This window comes from Netta rufina (genome assembly GCF_964035555.1).
Source record: "Netta rufina genome assembly, chromosome: 4".
NCBI lineage: Eukaryota > Metazoa > Chordata > Aves > Anseriformes > Anatidae > Netta > Netta rufina.
This window is the reverse complement of record NC_140127.1, coordinates 15,418,568-15,435,016: the sequence shown is the minus strand read 5'-3', so window position 1 is coordinate 15,435,016 and position 16,449 is coordinate 15,418,568. Positions and strand designations below refer to the sequence as shown.

The 16,449-nt window shown below is 45.0% G+C and overlaps 1 protein-coding gene across 6 annotated transcripts in view; it reads left to right on the top strand.

Annotated features, from left to right (window-relative positions):
- Positions 1-16,449, top strand: part of SLC4A4 (solute carrier family 4 member 4) — a 193,865-nt gene that overhangs the window by 147,080 nt on the left and 30,336 nt on the right. For all 6 annotated transcript variants that reach the window (XR_014618371.1, XR_014618372.1, XM_084286256.1 and 3 more), the window contains 4 exons: positions 587-720; positions 5,038-5,309; positions 10,621-10,691; positions 15,660-15,848. Coding sequence is in view for 4 of the 6 variants with exons in the window: in XM_084286256.1 (XP_084142382.1) it covers positions 587-720; positions 5,038-5,309; positions 10,621-10,691; positions 15,660-15,848 (666 nt within the window). In the remaining 2 variants the exon portion in view is untranslated. The remainder of the gene's footprint in view (positions 1-586; positions 721-5,037; positions 5,310-10,620; positions 10,692-15,659; positions 15,849-16,449) is intronic.

Sequence of the window (16,449 nt, the reverse complement as noted above, 5' to 3'; positions counted from 1 at the left end):
AATTTATTACTTGCTGGTGACATCTGATGAACTTGAGTCTCAACACGTGACTACTGGATGAAGTAGCCTTGTTTGGTTCGTGTCTCACTTACTAGAAAAACTATTTGAAAGAGAGGCATCTTGTTCATTTAGGTGTATCTGTTCTTTTGGAGGAAGGAAATAAAAAGCCCTCTGATGTTCTGGAGGGCACCAGCACTGCTCTTTAGCCATGCTCTGCCCTGTCTGAGCCATGTGTGCCTTTACTGTCAAAGATGCAGGAGATCTTTAGTGAGTTCTCATATCCTTTTAAGTGCTCTTTGAAAGCACTTTATTTCCTTTATCAAAGATAAAATATAGTGTTATTAAACTCCGGGCCTCAGAAATAACTATGGGGGTTGGTGGTTATCCTGGGTAAGTGTGAACTGTTGAGATGAATGCCTCTTTTTGTGTGGCTGCGGGAGAAGACTAAGGATGGTCTTCCCTTAGTTTTGGACATAGCAGCATACGGCACACTGCAAGTCACTACTGGAACAACTGATTTTCTTGCAGTAGTGCTAACGGAAAGGGTTATTCAGTAGAACTAACATCTCCACTATGTCTACCACAGGGTGTGTTGGAGAGCTTTCTGGGCACAGCAGTCACCGGAGCGATATTTTGCCTTTTTGCTGGTCAGCCGCTCACAATTTTGAGCAGCACGGGACCTGTCCTTGTCTTTGAACGGCTTCTCTTTAACTTCAGCAAGTAAGTGAAAGGTTGGAGGGCGGGCGGGAGGAGGGGAGTAGTGTCTCACACTAATAAAATACTAGTTAGTAAACAAGATGGCTTGTGGTGGGGAAGGAGGGGGGTTAGTGCATGAAGTGAAACATCGCTTTGTTCCTTGTTGAGACTGCACTGCTGTCGTGTCTAAGATTTTCACAGGCACGTGTACCACCGAGCACTGCCCAGTGAGAGCAAAGAAAGCAATTCCAGCCCTCAGGGATTTCCCTAACAGGATCCCTGAGGTCACCAGGTTACCAAAAACTTGTCCTTAAATTAGTATTCGTTTGAAGTAATTGCTATAACTAATAAAAGTACCTATGATATAAACAGCTACACAACTCTGTACCCAGAATTCCTAGGTGGAGTTGTGCTGCATTAAATGCTTCTGTTTGTTTTTTTTTTGTCTTTTAACTAGCATAAAGCAGTTCTGCTCCCTCCCAACAGCATTAGCACATATGCTGTGCTAAGGGGAAGCCTGTTCTATTAGGCGTTCTCATTTGTTATTTCCATATCTGCAATGCTGGGAAAATATAATGAGAATCCCTAATGACATCAGCATATTCATTGATAACTTTACTTATAGGACTACTGATATTGTGGAGGGTGTTTAGAAAATAGATAACGTTGGTTTATACAGAAAATACTCCAGATCTCATGGCCCACTTTTCACCCATCAGGGAGAGTTCACAACACCGCAAATACTTGTATTGCAGGACAAAAAATCAAAGGCTTTTGGATTGGTGTTGCTGAGCTTTCTTTCAAAAGCAGTCATCCATTATGTGGAACAGATCTTTTGCCAATTGTAGTTATTTTTAGAAAATGGCTATTGAATTACTATGATAAACATGGCTGCAGGTTGCAATAAGGCAGGAGGTACGCTACAGGACTGGCTCTTTAATCTCCTTCTTCATTACACATGGGCTATGTGGGTACTTATTCAGAAATAATTGAGCAGATGCAATATGACCGTGCTTTTCCTATGAAAGCCCTACACATCAGAAAAGTCTTCAGAGGTACAGAGCTTCTGGAAGGCAGACAGTATTTTTACATATGATCCCACTTCATCTGGTTCCTAAACTCCATTGATAATGCCTGTGGCAGCATAAGCTGTGTCTGCAAATGTTCTGCAACTCGGGGTGCAATGGGCGCAGTCTGATTCTTATGCCACACTGTCAAAGCTAGTGCTATTTTAATCGGTATTATTATTGGGTTTGAAGAGCCCATTCTGGCTTCATTAGAGCCATATTTATACCAACACAGGCAGAGGTTCATCTTGGAGTCAAGCATGTCAGGGAGAGACTTCTTGTACCTTAAAACAGTGTGCTGTCTCCTCCTGCCTGGCTCTGGGACTGCCGTTGTCCTTGGCACTGTCTGCACAGTCATGTCCTGTTTGTGTCTGGTTTGCAGGTCTGCCCAGGTGCTGCACCTGGAAGAAAAAAAAAAAGCAAGATGGAAAAAAACTTCCTGTGGCTTTGGGAGGGAGGAGATGGTTATTTTTAACTAGAGGAGGAGGTGGTGGTTATAAAAGCTATTGTCCTAACAACCTGCTGGAGCAGAAGGGCAGGATTTTTTTGAGGGACTCTTTCTCAAGGAAATTTTCACAAGGAAATTGGAATCAAGTACTGTGATTTTCAATAATGCATTTGTGGTTGTTCATATTCACAACACCCTGTTTCCTGCTGGGAGCAAAATGAGAAAGTTCTCCCATCTACTGATTCATTTAAAGAGTGTGTGTACAGATACCTAAGAAAGCCTCTCTTGAATGACAGCAAGCATTCCCAAAAGCAATTCAGAATACATCACGATCAGGTCTTCATTACTAGCACAGTGCAGTTCTGTATTGTCCTATTCTGCAGATCCCATCCTATTTCTCTGCTTTCCTCCCCCCATTTGGGGTAGTAAATCAAACATTAAAACTCTGCTGTGAAGAATTTCGTTGGCAATATATAATAAAACACTTAAATTTGAATTTAAACTCAATTTGCTGCTGATTGAATTAAAGAACGGAGGACTTAGGTTACTTTAGGTTATGAAATGTCCTGTGCATTTTCATTTGCTTTGTAAGTTTCAGAAGCGCTGTGGGAGTTTCAAGGGTAAACACAAAATAGTTCAAAACTTTCAAGTTTCTTGAATAGGGTGCAGTCAGGACAATATCTGGGCTTCTGCCACCCATCTTCTTCACACTTGTCAGATGGACAACGGTTACTTCTCTCTAAGACACCGAGTCTGGATATTTCAGAGACCTGTTGCTGGGATCTTTTTTTCCCTTTCTCTTTTTCTAAATCATCACTCTATTTCTTGCTTGCTCCTTACTCCTCTTTCCAGGTCAGGCTCTGTGTGAGAAGGCTGCAGCCCTCTCTAAGATTTTTGTCTACAATAAGGAGAAAACATTGCAGAGACTTGTTTTGAATGCAGATGCCCGATGCTGTCTTAGCCTACATGACATTGACCCAGGGCAAAATTGACCCCTCACAGAAATGCCCATTAGCATGCCTTTAGCTGGGACCTCGCCTAGTCTTCAGCATTTTCTCCAATTTTACAGTTACAAGGCTGTAGTTTCCCCTGTTTAGGTGTAGTTCCCTCTGTTCCAGGACTCTTTTGCTTTCCACTCTGCAGTTTTATACCATTCAGTAGAAACTTGTCCTCAAGCCCCTCTGCCTGCCAGCATTTCTGCTGGGGATGGGGTAGGTGCTGGCTGAATCCCAGAGCACGGTACCAAACTGCTGCAAGGTTCAGTGCCTGTGGATGGATGCTGACAAAGGGCAGAGGTGCGTGAACAGCACACCGAGTCAGACCACGTCTACTTGGGTCTCTCCGACTCCTGGAAATAGTGTGTAAAAGCACAAACATGGGCCATGCAAGGTTACTTTTCACTATTACTACAAGTATGAGGGAGTCCATCTGCAGTTTGGACTTGAATATACAGCAGAAGCAGCTTGTTGCCTGTTCTGAAGGCATCCTGTTTGCCAGGTTGCAGCTGCTCTGGCAGCTGTTTTGCCACTGAGCTAAAACCACCCTTGGTGCTAGGAGCTAAGCCATCCCTGAGGCACTCACAATCCTCGGGAGGAGCTGATGCTGACCAGCGCCTTCCCTCCCAGTGCAAACAGGCCTGGAAGGGTTTTTGTCTTCAGGGCCATCTAGCAATTTCCTTCTCTCTCATGCCTTTTTGAGAGTGACTTGAAGTTGCATTTATGCTGTTATGTTTCAGAGCCGTGGGTGGTTATCTGGTGTAGCCTGCATTCCTAAGGTGTTTTGAAGTGGGCTTTTGCTCCTTCGATTTATTTATTTTTAAGGAAAGTTCACAGGGAGAAGTGCTCAGGTTGCTGGGGGAAAGAAAGGATAAACTCCCGGGCTCTGTCTCCTCTCCACAGCTTTTCAGTACTGTCAGAGACTTTGCTCTGAGACTTTCCACAGAAACTGTCTTCCTCCCCTTCCTTTGCACACGGCGGTCTGGCAGGGCAGGGCAGAGCTACCTGGCTTCCACGGAAAAACAGCCGGCTGTTCTGGCTGGGGCTTGGCCCTGCTTCCTCCAGCTCCTTTCCCCAGAACGGTCAGTAATCTTGGCCTGGTCTTACTTTCTTTGCTGTTTGATTTTCTTCGGGCTTAAAAGCCTCCCTTTGAACTTGGTGCTGTTAGGGTATGGCAGTCTTGAGCGGCAAACAAGGGGCAAACAAACTTCCCAGGAAGGAATGATAGGGTTCAGCCCATCACCCCCAGCAGCCTGCCACATCCTGGCACCAAGGGCTGGTCATTTTCTGCTCTGTGGTTCTTTATGTGCTGCTGGTACTTCCCTGAGATAATGTAAGGGCATGAGACATGGAAATGCGGGCTCCTGAGCGGGAGGCTTGGCAGGCAATTGCTTTTCTAAAGGAGGTTTGTAAACTGTGGTTACATCTTCATCTGGTGGGAGGCTGTCCGAGTTCAGCTGCTCTTGGGCTGTGCAGCTGGATGTTTGGGCCTTTACTACTCTGTGTGTCTTCGCCAAGGGACGATTTGTCCTGGGAAGCCTAGGAAGAGCTTGAATTCATTGGTAACATTTAGCAGTGGAGGTGGAAGCAAGAATGATCACTTGTGCAAGCTCTTCTGCTACCTCAGCTATTAAACTGCATGAGGTACTTGTACGGAGCTGACTGGCTGAAAACAGAGCTTAGCACTTGGGAACACTTTTGTTTAGTCTAAATATGGCCAGGTCCCAGAGTCCACACATTCTTCTTCCACTTCTCACTAGAAAGTGCAATTCTGTATGAATTTATCTAATCCTTGATATTTTCCTTTCCTGCTTCCACTGTTTTGTTGCAGAGACAATGATTTTGACTACCTGGAGTTTCGTCTCTGGATCGGCCTTTGGTCAGCCTTCCAGTGTCTCATTCTTGTTGCTACTGATGCCAGCTTCCTGGTCAAGTACTTCACACGCTTCACCGAAGAAGGCTTCTCCTCCCTTATTAGCTTCATCTTCATTTATGATGCTTTCAAGAAGATGATCAAGCTGGCAGATTATTACCCGATCAACTCGGAGTTCAAGGTGGATTATATCACACATTTCTCTTGTGCCTGTGAACCACTGGGTCCAGGTAAGAGAATGTTTTATTGGCCCTCCAATTTGCAGACAGAACATCTCATTTGTGTTGTTTTGTGTTGTTTTTAAATTGTGCTGAGACCCAGAGAATAATGTGGTAGATTAATCCTTTATCAGTTTTCTTCAGGTATCCCATCTTTGCTTTATTTTCAAGCTGAGGGATGTATTTCACCCTAAGTGCCGACTGGAATTTTTTTCTAGCCAACCTTTCTGGCATTCCTCATGTGAACGCTGTTAAGAGCAGAGAAGCTCTCTCTGTACCTGTGTCTCCTCACATCCTTGTGGCCATTAATTCTGAGCATCATCCCTCTGAGAAGCCTGTGAAGGGTGAGAAGTGAGGGCTAGGTCATTGCCGGGGTGCTTGGGTCACTCCTGATATCTACTGTACCATTTTGACAAGTGCAGGAGCTGGATTTATTCAGGGCGTTACCCAAACATGGGCGGTTTTGCACCTTTTGGCTGTGGATGAGTGGAAAAGCACAAACAATTCCTCATTAGAGTGGAAGGGAAATATATCCATCAGTTTAGCCTATCGCTAGAGCGTGGGCCGCAAGGCAAGCATAGCCAGAATACGTGTAGATCTGGCAATACAACCGGGAACAAAAGGTTACAAAACCCAAATACAAACAGAAGCATGCTGGCTGTTACCGCTAGGGAAGTTGTAACCAGTCCTAGGATTCTTCAAACAATGAGGACTGAGTAAGAAACTTGGTTTGTACTCAAAGTAAACTTCAGGTTATCTTGACATACCTGCCAAACAGGAAAAGCATCTGGCTGCTGCTAGCTGCCTCTTTGCAGGAGGTGTGAGGAACTGGATCAATATAAAATGTGTGCTTATATTAGTTATTAAATGCACAGTCACTGCAAGCACTCAATGCTAAGTCTGATTCTGTTTCCATCTGAATGGCAGGGCACTTTCTCTCTTGGTGGCTGGATGGGTAGGCTGATTATGTCTCTCTCAAAGTATGCAATGCTGGAGCAAATGTCTGAGTTTCCCAAATGAATGCCCAGGGCACAGACCCACGGCACAGGGCAAATGTAGCGGTACAGCTCCAACGTGAAGAGGAAACGGAGCATGTGGCAGAAATCCACAGTTGTTGTTTCATTTTGTAACAGATTTGTGCCCAGAAATGCAATCTTGATCCTTACCTTATAAGCAAGTGGTGGGAGGATTAGCATGTGTTGTTTGATAACAGCACATTACCACAGCCCCTTACTGCCATCATGCTTTTTGTCTTTTTTGCCTCCTAGCCAGATGTTTGTTTCAGAGGGTAAAGATGACTTGAAATCAAGCAATTCCCAAAGCCTTGCTTGATGTTTCTGTGTAGTCAGAGCAGAGGTTTCACACAGTGGAAGTCTGGCTTCACTGGGCGCTTGTGCATGCATATGCACACATGCACCCTTACATCTGCGTGCGAGGTCCCAGCTCTTAGTGCCAACCCCACCACGTCTCGCCCTGGGCAGGGCTGGGCCAGTAGTTGAGCGCAATGGGCTTAGGTCTCCTGAAACAGGAGAGTTAAGGAGGGAGCAGTGCACCCCGTGCTGGGCTTGAGGCAGTGGATGGATCCCACTGGCTGCATCATCTGGGACTTTATCAGGAGGGTGGAAGTAAGCTCACCTTCAAATGTTTCTTCCTTAGTTTTTCAAGTAACACCGAATAAACCTTGAATAGGAAGACTGAGCGCGTAATACTGGCCATACAGACAGCAATCTGTACGTGTAGCCCTCCAGGCCATCTCTCCAGACACACCAACCACTCCTGCATAGACCTGTGCGTGTCTGTGGCACCTCAGGCATGAAGGCTTTAGCAGTATGAGTAATGTCTGAGTTTCAAAGGCTGCCAAAGTTGAGGGAGCAGATTGGAAACAACAAACTGTCTTGGAACAGAGCAGCACACAGTGATCCCATATTTAAACTCAATCTAAAACAAGCTGGAAGAAGTCTTGTGCAAGTTGCTGGGGTTAAGGTATTCACAGAGCTAGTGGCAGTAGATGGGCCCTTCTGCTGTTCTTATCCCTCGGCTGGGGACAGTTCAGCACCTTTCGCAGGACTGAAATACACTGATGCACATGTATCTGTATAGCCGTGTCCGTGCATAACCCCAGACAGCATCCATAAGCAAAAGACAGCACAAATTTAATTCCTTCTCCTTATGAAAAGGCAGCTTTCCACATCAGCTGCTCATCATCACAGTTACAGAGGAAGTTCTCTCTCCTGCCACGCAACAGCTATCAGCAGCAAAGTCGCAAACAGCCAGGAAACAACCCAAGCTAAATGCTTTCAAAAAGGGTTCCACAGCTTCTCTTGGCTTGTTCTTTTTTGAAGCTAATGCGTTGCTCTGTCTCCATACCTATAGACATGCAATAGGAATCAGTCTGTAACATTTCATACACGAAATGGAAATGGCCTCATTCTCCATGTTGTGCATTTCTTAATGTAGAAGCAGAATATCGTTAGTTTTCCAGGGTATTTCTACCTGCTCTGCATGGTGTTGGTGGCCACACAAGGCTCAGGGAAATGGTGAATTGTGCCCCAGCAGCTGTGTGTGTTGTTTATCCTTTGGCTCTGAGGTGAATTCATTGAGGAGGATGCACAGCGTAAGCAAGGAGTTCTGAATGTAATCCGAGGAGAGCTCCACTCCCAGCTGTATCGTGAACATCTTCAAAACAAAGCTCAAGACTGAAAAGGCTGGTTGCAGGTTTTGCAAGCAGGTATCAGAAGCCCATTAGGACATCGATTAAAGTTTTTGAGAATATTTACTTGAAAGTTTGCAGGCTTTCTCTCATATATCAGGAAAAGGAATAAAAAGGCAAATGGCAGATTAGCAGAAGGGCATGCCCCATTCTAGGAAATGATGTGTAATGTGGTAGCAGGCGATTGCTTTCCAGTGTTCCTCCTATAATGCAGATAACGTACATTGCTGCTGGAGGTGTTATTAGCTGTGGCTGATAAGCTGTCAGAGGTTGTGCTGGGGACAAGGGGAGATTTTCTGTGTGCCTTTTTTTTTTTTTTCCCCTCCTCAAAGTAAGTGCAGGTAAAGCTGTATTGCCTTTGTCACTCTACAGCTGGTCGTTCTTCTCTCATGCTCTGATTCATGCTTTTTACAGTTGTCTTTAATCTCTGTCATTGAGATCTGGCACCAGAGGCTTCACATCGGTGCCCAGCCTGCATTGCTCAGCTTCTGCACTGTGCTCTGCGTGCGCTCCCGCTCACAGAGGCCTGAGGAGGCTGCAGAGCCGCATCTCACCAGCCCCATCACGCCTTCTGGGGCAGGCACTTGCTTCTCAGCCCACTTGGGCAGGCCACCAGCTTGTGCGTGCTGCCACTGCTCGTATGGATGCTGTTGCTTTGGTGTTTCTATGGACATGTTCTGGTTTCCTTGGTTTATCTGGCAGGGTGCTAACTCGCTGGGAGTGTTTGGGTCCCCCAGGGTAGCTCCATCACAGAGTTTGCATGTCATGCCGCTGCCCATGTTTTGGAGAAGGTGAGGAATTTTTTTTTCATTTAGGGCCAAATGGCCATTAGTTCAGGCGTGTAGGAGGACATCGCACAGGACCTTAAAGTAATGCCTTTGAAATCACTGATGGGATTTTTGTGTGCTCTGGAAATAATTAAACAGTGTGCCATGCAGGGGCTTCCCTTTGATCCCTGTACCTCCAGTCTGTGTCTTTGAGCAAACATTCACTGTTTTATAATGTGGGTGGAGAAGTTTAAACACAGAAACACACTCCATCCACTTTCAGGAACATTATCATCCACATAGCAACTAGTCAGAGCTGGAGTTAAAAGGACAGCTGCAGAAAGTTTCTCTGTGTACCAGCGGAGAAATCAGAAGCAGCAAAAGTAGCCCTTTGCACTCTTGGTGCATTCTGGGGAGGAAAAAAAAAAAAAAGAAAGAGAAGAGAGATTTTTAGATTTTGCTGACACTGTGCGTTCCTGTGATATCACACAGGAGTGGAGCAGGCAGCGAGGCAGGGAGGCCCTCTGAGGCTGGAGAATCTGGCAAAACATAAAGGCTGTGTGCTTGCTGCAGGTTTTCTGGTACTGGTGTGACAGTGCTGCCACTCTTGTTGAACTCACCATGCTGCACCTGTCTGCTCAGAGTGGAAAACTTTTCCATACAAAAGGTTTTTTACCTGATCGGTCATGCCTCTGGAGAGAGTTTTCATGTGACAAGATGCCAGAAAAAGAACACAAAACACTGCATTAACCATCTCTTCTCAGACCTGATGTCTCCAGAAAAGGCTTGCAGCATTTTACAGGCTCAGCTCCATCCTTGTAGCACGGCTTATGGTTTGGCACAATTCTCACACCCAACTGGTGTCCTCAGGGTTAGAGAGTCCCCTGGCCACTCAGCATTTCTCTACCAGGCCTTTCTAAATAGATCGGTGCTGTTGCAGGGAAGATGTCAGCACCAAAATCTGCAGTTTTGCTTCCAGGTATAGCAAACTGATGTCTTGACGAGAATCATGAGATGTTACAAGGGTCTGGGAGGCTGCCTACATTTAATGTTGTTGTGCTAGTTATCTAGACCCCATTATGATTTCAGTAGTGTCAAAGATGCGCACACTTACACTTTCTCCAGCTAAACAGATGTGCCCTATACAGTATTTAAACAGAACTTTAATATTGCTACCAGACATAGAAATACTTGCAAAATTTAAATAAAATGGGACGGACATAATTGACGAGTCTATTTTCAGGCAAGATTGCATTTCTAACTGAGTTTTTAAATATAGCTTATTTCTGATCCTATGAATACAAAAGGAAAACATGCAACTATGTCACCGTGTGTCTCCCCTTTTTAGCAAAATAAATTATCTCTATCATGCTAATTACAAAAACTCTTATCTATTTTTTAAAGCCCAAAAGTGGGATTGTGCCACATTCTGCGATGCATTTTGCTTTTCTTGACATTTTGAGGACGTATATGATCTTAAATTAATAGCTATGAGAGTTCTGTATTCATTTTAATCCAGAAATCATTGGGTAAATACTGCAAGAACACAAAATAGTATGTTGTCTTTCTATTTTTGTTATTTACAATGAATTCCAAAAAAAATCATCCCATTTAGTTTAGTTTTGAATTGTCTCCCTTATTCTTTTTCCCTTTTTGAAGACTGTTGCTCTTGAGTCACTCCAAAAAAACACTTTTGACTCTTTACTTGAGAAAAGAGATTGCAAATACTCTCTGCTGCTGCTTTACCAAGATGGAATAAAGAATGATTTAAGAGCTTAAATTTGCTTTCTTTCCGGGCCGTTTTGACACCGTGCTCTCAGTATTCTTTTTCTGTTCTCTCTTTCAGATAATAGCTCGTTATTTAATGGGACAACTGTGCCGTCAGCTGATGGGCTGCCCTATTCCTCTGTCGAGATGGTAAGTGAGGCTTCTAGGAAGGCGGGCTTTGAAAACATCAGCGTGGTGTTTGGTGACTGGGGAAGAAGTGGGAAGCTGGCATCCCTCCATCGCTCATGCTTTCACTCCGCAAAGTGACAGTGTTTAAGCAGCAGGCCAGCCACAACAGCAAGAGAGGAAATTCTTACTAATTTTTATTTTTTTTAATGTTAAATAGAATCAACTGGCAGTCCCAAAATTGGGAAAAATTAATAGGTATTTATTCTGGTAGTGCTGTTCCAACCTTCCTTTGGGAACATGTCCTCCTGTAACCTGGCAGTTTGTGGCCATGACCTTCCAGAGTGTTGACGTAAGAAAAGCTTGCACAGTTGAAACTGAGGGCAGCTTCCAACCCTGCTCTCCTCACTGAGCTGTGGTATGACAGAGCAAGCACTTTACAGCTTGGTTTTATTTCAGCTGTTCCTTCCAGTGGCATTGATTGAAAGTGCAGTTCATGGGCTTCTTTGTAGTTCGCCAGGAAATCTGCTGCCTGTTTTCACAATATATTTCTCTTTCCCACTTTCATATTTCACTTTTTTGTCCTAAAATACACCTTTGCAAGGACAGGGACTACAGTCTTGGAAGTCTGGGAGGAAGTGTTTCTGCTGGGCCAAAGAGATCAGTAACTGATCACATGAAGAAAATCCTTACACTGACACACACACCCCTTTGCCTGTGACACTACGAAAATGTTACACTGCACTTTATCCTCCAAAGATTACTTGTAGTACCACATACAGAACACTACGTGTGCAATTTGACAGCAGTAATGACTTGTGTATGGCAGCCTCTGTCTTGCGATGGAGCTGTGTGTGTTAGCAGGAAGCACGTGGATGTCCATGCGGATTAGTAGGATCCTCGTGTGCAAACCTCATTGTGTCCAGAGCTGTAAGACACCAGTGGTACCAGCCCTTTGTTTGGAAGGTCCTGTTTCTATCCTGGTCTTTGATTTTCTGTGGCTAGAGCTGGCTTTTCCAGATTTCCCTCACATGGTGAGCTTTGGATGATGAAAAAGAAACAGATCTTGATAGGTTCAGAAGCTTTTGTGTTTCATGCACAGGAAGTTGAGAGACAGAGTAGCAACCTTCCACTGAAGAATACAGATCCTACTTGCCTGTATTTCTCTTAATGTGGTGGCCACTCTTGTGTGGCATCAGGTAGCCCAGCAGAAAGGGAAGGGTTTCTGGGCTTGGCATGCTGTGCAGGACCACTTCAGGCACTAGAAGTTAGACATAAACCTGAAGGAAAGGGCATCCCCCAAGGCCCCCGAAGGGTCGGCAGCAGCATGAAGAAATAGAAGTGAGGTCTCCTGATGCTGCACCTGATGTGCCCTTTACTGCTCCTTGCCATCTTCCCAGCCCCACCTCTGTCAGCTTGCTGTGGTGCTGAGCATCTGAGTTCACTGCTTCTGGAAGGGCTGAAAGTGAGGGACTAATTGTTCAGCTGCCCGTCACACAAAATAATGCTTGGGGAAGTGATGAGCAGCCCCAAGCTCTCATACAATGCCAGCCGTCAGGACGCCTAAATCCACCTGTCAAGAGGAGAGTGCCAGTTGCCACTTCTGTTTCATTAACGGGAACGACTCTTCTCATTATTTGTGGATTTAGCATTTGACTGACAGTCTCGGGAGAGAAGAGGCACGCATTAGAAGAAGGCAAAGAACCAAACTCAGGCCGGGAGACAAGAAAAAAAAACCAAAAAGTTGTGTTTCCCAACTGTCCTTTGTCGGAACAGTAATTTTGACATCTCGGCCCTCCTTCCCCAAAACCCCATTTTGTGACACCCTTCCTGCCAGCCGGTAGGGCTGGAGGCAGCTCCTGTCAGACCCGATTGTATCTCTGGCTGATTCTGCAAAGAGCCGGGGGGCCCTGCTGCCCCTGGAGGAACTGAACTCTCCTGCTTTAGCCCTGGTCCCTACTGGGGAAGCGAGCCCCCGGCACAGAGCTTGGCTGTTTCCTTGCCTGCAGCAGAGCAAGCTGGGAGCCAGCACTAATTTTTTGTAGTTTCAAAGCAAAATGAATGTCCAGGGACAAGAGACGAGGGTGTTGTGAGCAGGAAGAGCAGCCCTGCTACAAACCCTGACAGCTGGCCAGGGAGGTGAACGTGCTGTGACGAAGCAGGATCACTTTGGGGGGGGGTCTCCTATAGCTGGCAGCTCCCTCGTGTAGGAAGTGCCCCAAATCCTTGTCCCAGCCTGAAAGCTGCAGCAGGAGAACTCCCTAAATAACCTATCCTGGTGCTCAGAGCAAAGACAACCCAAGCAGTCCTGGAGTTTTCCAGCTATTTTCAATCTGCTGGTTGGCCCTGTGTTTGTGTGCTGCCTTTTGTACGCCTGTCAGTCTCAAATAAGCCGCCAGCCAAATGTTTGGGTGGTGGTGAGCACTTCCAGGAGGGGCCACCTATTCATTTAGGCAGTAGAGTTGTGGGAAACGGGATGTCCTCTTGTTTCTGCTCTTTGGTATCCCACACAGCAATCTTAACTACTGAACGCTCTTTGGGTTTTATTTCTGTAGCTCTAAAAATGCAACTGCTGGTGGTTTAACTCTGTGGGAGGTACGCATGCAAATGCACGGTGCACAAAGTTTGCTCCTAAATACAGTTTTTTTCTGATGTCTGCTCTCCCCTCTGCTGCAGCCCTGAAGCCAACAGTTAGGGCAGACCTGCAGAAACCCTATTGATGAGGGACAATTTGGTGCTGCTGAGAGACGCAATGCTGAGAGAGCAAATGTGTTGGCATCATGTCAGAACAAGAACATGGCTGGGTTTTTTGTTTGTTTGTTTTGTTTTGTTTTTCCTCACTGCTATTACTGTCAGCACAATCATGCCTCAGTTCAGCTAGAGCTCTTTGGAGTCACAAAACTTGCTGCGGAAACTGAAGTTTATCGCATGCAGCTTCTGACCACTTGCTAACCATCCAGTGTTTGGAGGCATATGGGAGGTACTTTACAATATACCCACATGAACAAGATCGTAATAGATATGAAATGAGGCCATGAAGCTTTAGTCTTCAGTGAGTACCTTCTGTATTTTCAAGATTTCTAATGTAACTTTGCTTAACCTACTTGTTGAAAATTTCCCTTATAAGCAACAGTGTATTTTATATCCTACAGTTTTGCCTAAAGAACGTGCTTTTTCTGGTAAATTGCATGTTAGTCTGAATTATTCTGTGTCCATATTTGCAATAAGTTTCCTACAGCTGAAGTATCTGGAGTAAAATAGGCTTTTCTCTCTGTGATATTTATTCACTTAGAGTTTTTGTTAAAAATCCACTCTCTCTAATTTTACGGTTCCTGGGACTATGATTTCCTTCATTTGGGTTTTCATACAGAAACAGAGGAGTAGAGACAATGTGATTCCAAAACTCCCCAGACTGGCAGAAGTTTATAGGTACCGAAAATTACTTGGAACTTTTCTTGGTATTCACACATGCTGTGAATTCCCAGTCTCCCCCATGACGGTGCTCTCTGGGTCCACCCGGAATAACCTCGCGAGCTCACTGCTTTGTGCACATTTATAGTCTTGGCCTCTTGTGCATTTGTATTTGTTCTGTCCTCGTGGCTCTGCTGATGTTATTATGAATTATACAGGCTCAGGCTCTGACACTTCCTCAGGCTCTGCTCACCTCAAGCATTAGGAAACAGATGATCATCTAACATGTCCTGTGCGGCTCTGGATTCCACAATGGCATTTTAAATACAAATAGTGCCTCCCTATCTGGCAACTGCAATCAGTCATCTTTAGTAACAAAGTAGTGAAATCAGGATGGAAGCTATTAAAGGAAATTCGAATGTGGGATCTTATTTGCTAGTACTGTAAGGAGGAGACCCTCAGCTCTTGCTGAAATGAACTGAAATGATTGTATTTGTGTACGCTGCATTGAACCCCAGCAGGTGAGCTGGTGCTGTAGGATATTTTTGCAGTTTTGAGCACATTTTACCAGCTTGGCAGAGACCTGCTCTGCCACTGCTCTACTTTAGTAATTCTTCTGCCCTGCTCAGGGACATTTACAGCATGGGCTGTATCCGGTGTACTTTGCAGGTGTATAGCAGAGAGTGAGGTTGGACATCAGCATCTGCCTGGCTGCTTTTCTGTAAACACAGACGATTTGTTTTGCCTCCCCAAATTTGCAACCTATCAGCACAAGCTGAATTCAAGCCAACAAAAGCAAGCAAAACTTAGTTTTGTTTGCTCAGCCTTCACTACCATAGTGCCTGTCTTTTAGCCCAGGACAATTGGCACAGCTTGGTGGAGGTGCTCGGAGGAGCACCACCTAACTGCAGCGGCACGATGCTGGTTATGCAGAAGTCTCTTGCTGCTTGTTTCTGTTAGGCAAGGAGAGCGATTTTCTGCTGTGGAAACTGTGCTCGTCTTCATCCAAGAGAAGCACATTTGTTTTTTGTGTTGCTTGTACTGAATGAGCGATGAAGAGTGGATGTAGAGTTTGTCACAGGCTTCTGCATGATGTTTCTGACATGGCACTTCCCCTCCAGAAAACCTAGAATTGTTCAGCAGACCACAGCTGAGGCAGACTTGGAATGGGGAGAGTGTCTCAAATACTTCTCTGAAGCTGGCAATGTTTGGGTTTGATTGTTGGCCCAGACAGCGAGCACCATGCAGTTGGAAGTATGATGTGGAAAGGTGCTTCATACACAAAATTGCTATGGGAAGAGATTCAACAGAGACCTCAGCTTTCTCCTTTCATTTACTGACTATTCAAAAGATCTTCTTTCCAAGTTTGAAGGTGTAACCCCTGAGTTTGAAAGTTACCACCATCCTCTGTCTGGGTTAAAATCCATTCTGCCTGCCCAAAAGCACAGGGATTTTTAGCTTCTGTTCCATGCCTCCATTTTCTTCACAGTATTTTTCCTGATGGTCGTCTCTGTTCCCGTCATAGTGTGGGCGGTGTTTATGTGAATGTGGCATCATGGAAATGTTCTTTTTTTTCTGCAGTACAACACCACCATTGACTGGTCGTCTCTGACAAAGAAGGAGTGCTTGAAATATGGAGGACACCTTGTGGGCAACAGCTGTGATTATGTCCCTGACATCACCCTCATGTCTTTCATCCTCTTTTTTGGCACTTACACCTGCTCCATGGCCCTGAAGAAATTCAAGACCAGTCGCTATTTTCCAACCACTGTAAGTCTCTCCTTTCACCCTAACAGTCTGTTTCTTTACTCTTTCAGAGTGCAAAGTTAAGCCTTCCTCTTGGTATAGTTGTCACACAGAGGGGCAAAAGCTCTGCAGGGAAGCCAGACTGCATTTGATGCAATAAAAACATGGTACTGGTTAACCAAATCCTGGGTTTGCTTTAGCTTTCACTCTCTGTGTTTCTGGAGGACACAGGTAAGTCAGCAGAATAGCCAAAAGGAGCAGTAATCTGTCACTGAGATGTGACAGTGATTTTAAAGGTACTGAAGACAACAATTCCAAGCAAAGATATGCAATAATGTAGCTTATCAGTCTTAAGAGTATTCTAGGCCTATATAGTTTCAGCTAGCTATTTTCAGAGCCAGATAGAAAGCTTAATTTATGTACTGACTCTGGGGCAGGTTGGATGGACATTTTACAGAAATCAAGTGTGCTATAGGGATGATTAATCAATGTCAGAAGTTTCCCTGTTTATAGCCTAAGTGGAGTGTTTGGGGAGGAGAAAAGAAGCCCTTTGCTTTGTCCCTGCAAAGTGGGTAAGCTAGTGGTTTGTATAGCGTAGAAGAGACGCATCTTTCATGTTAACAGG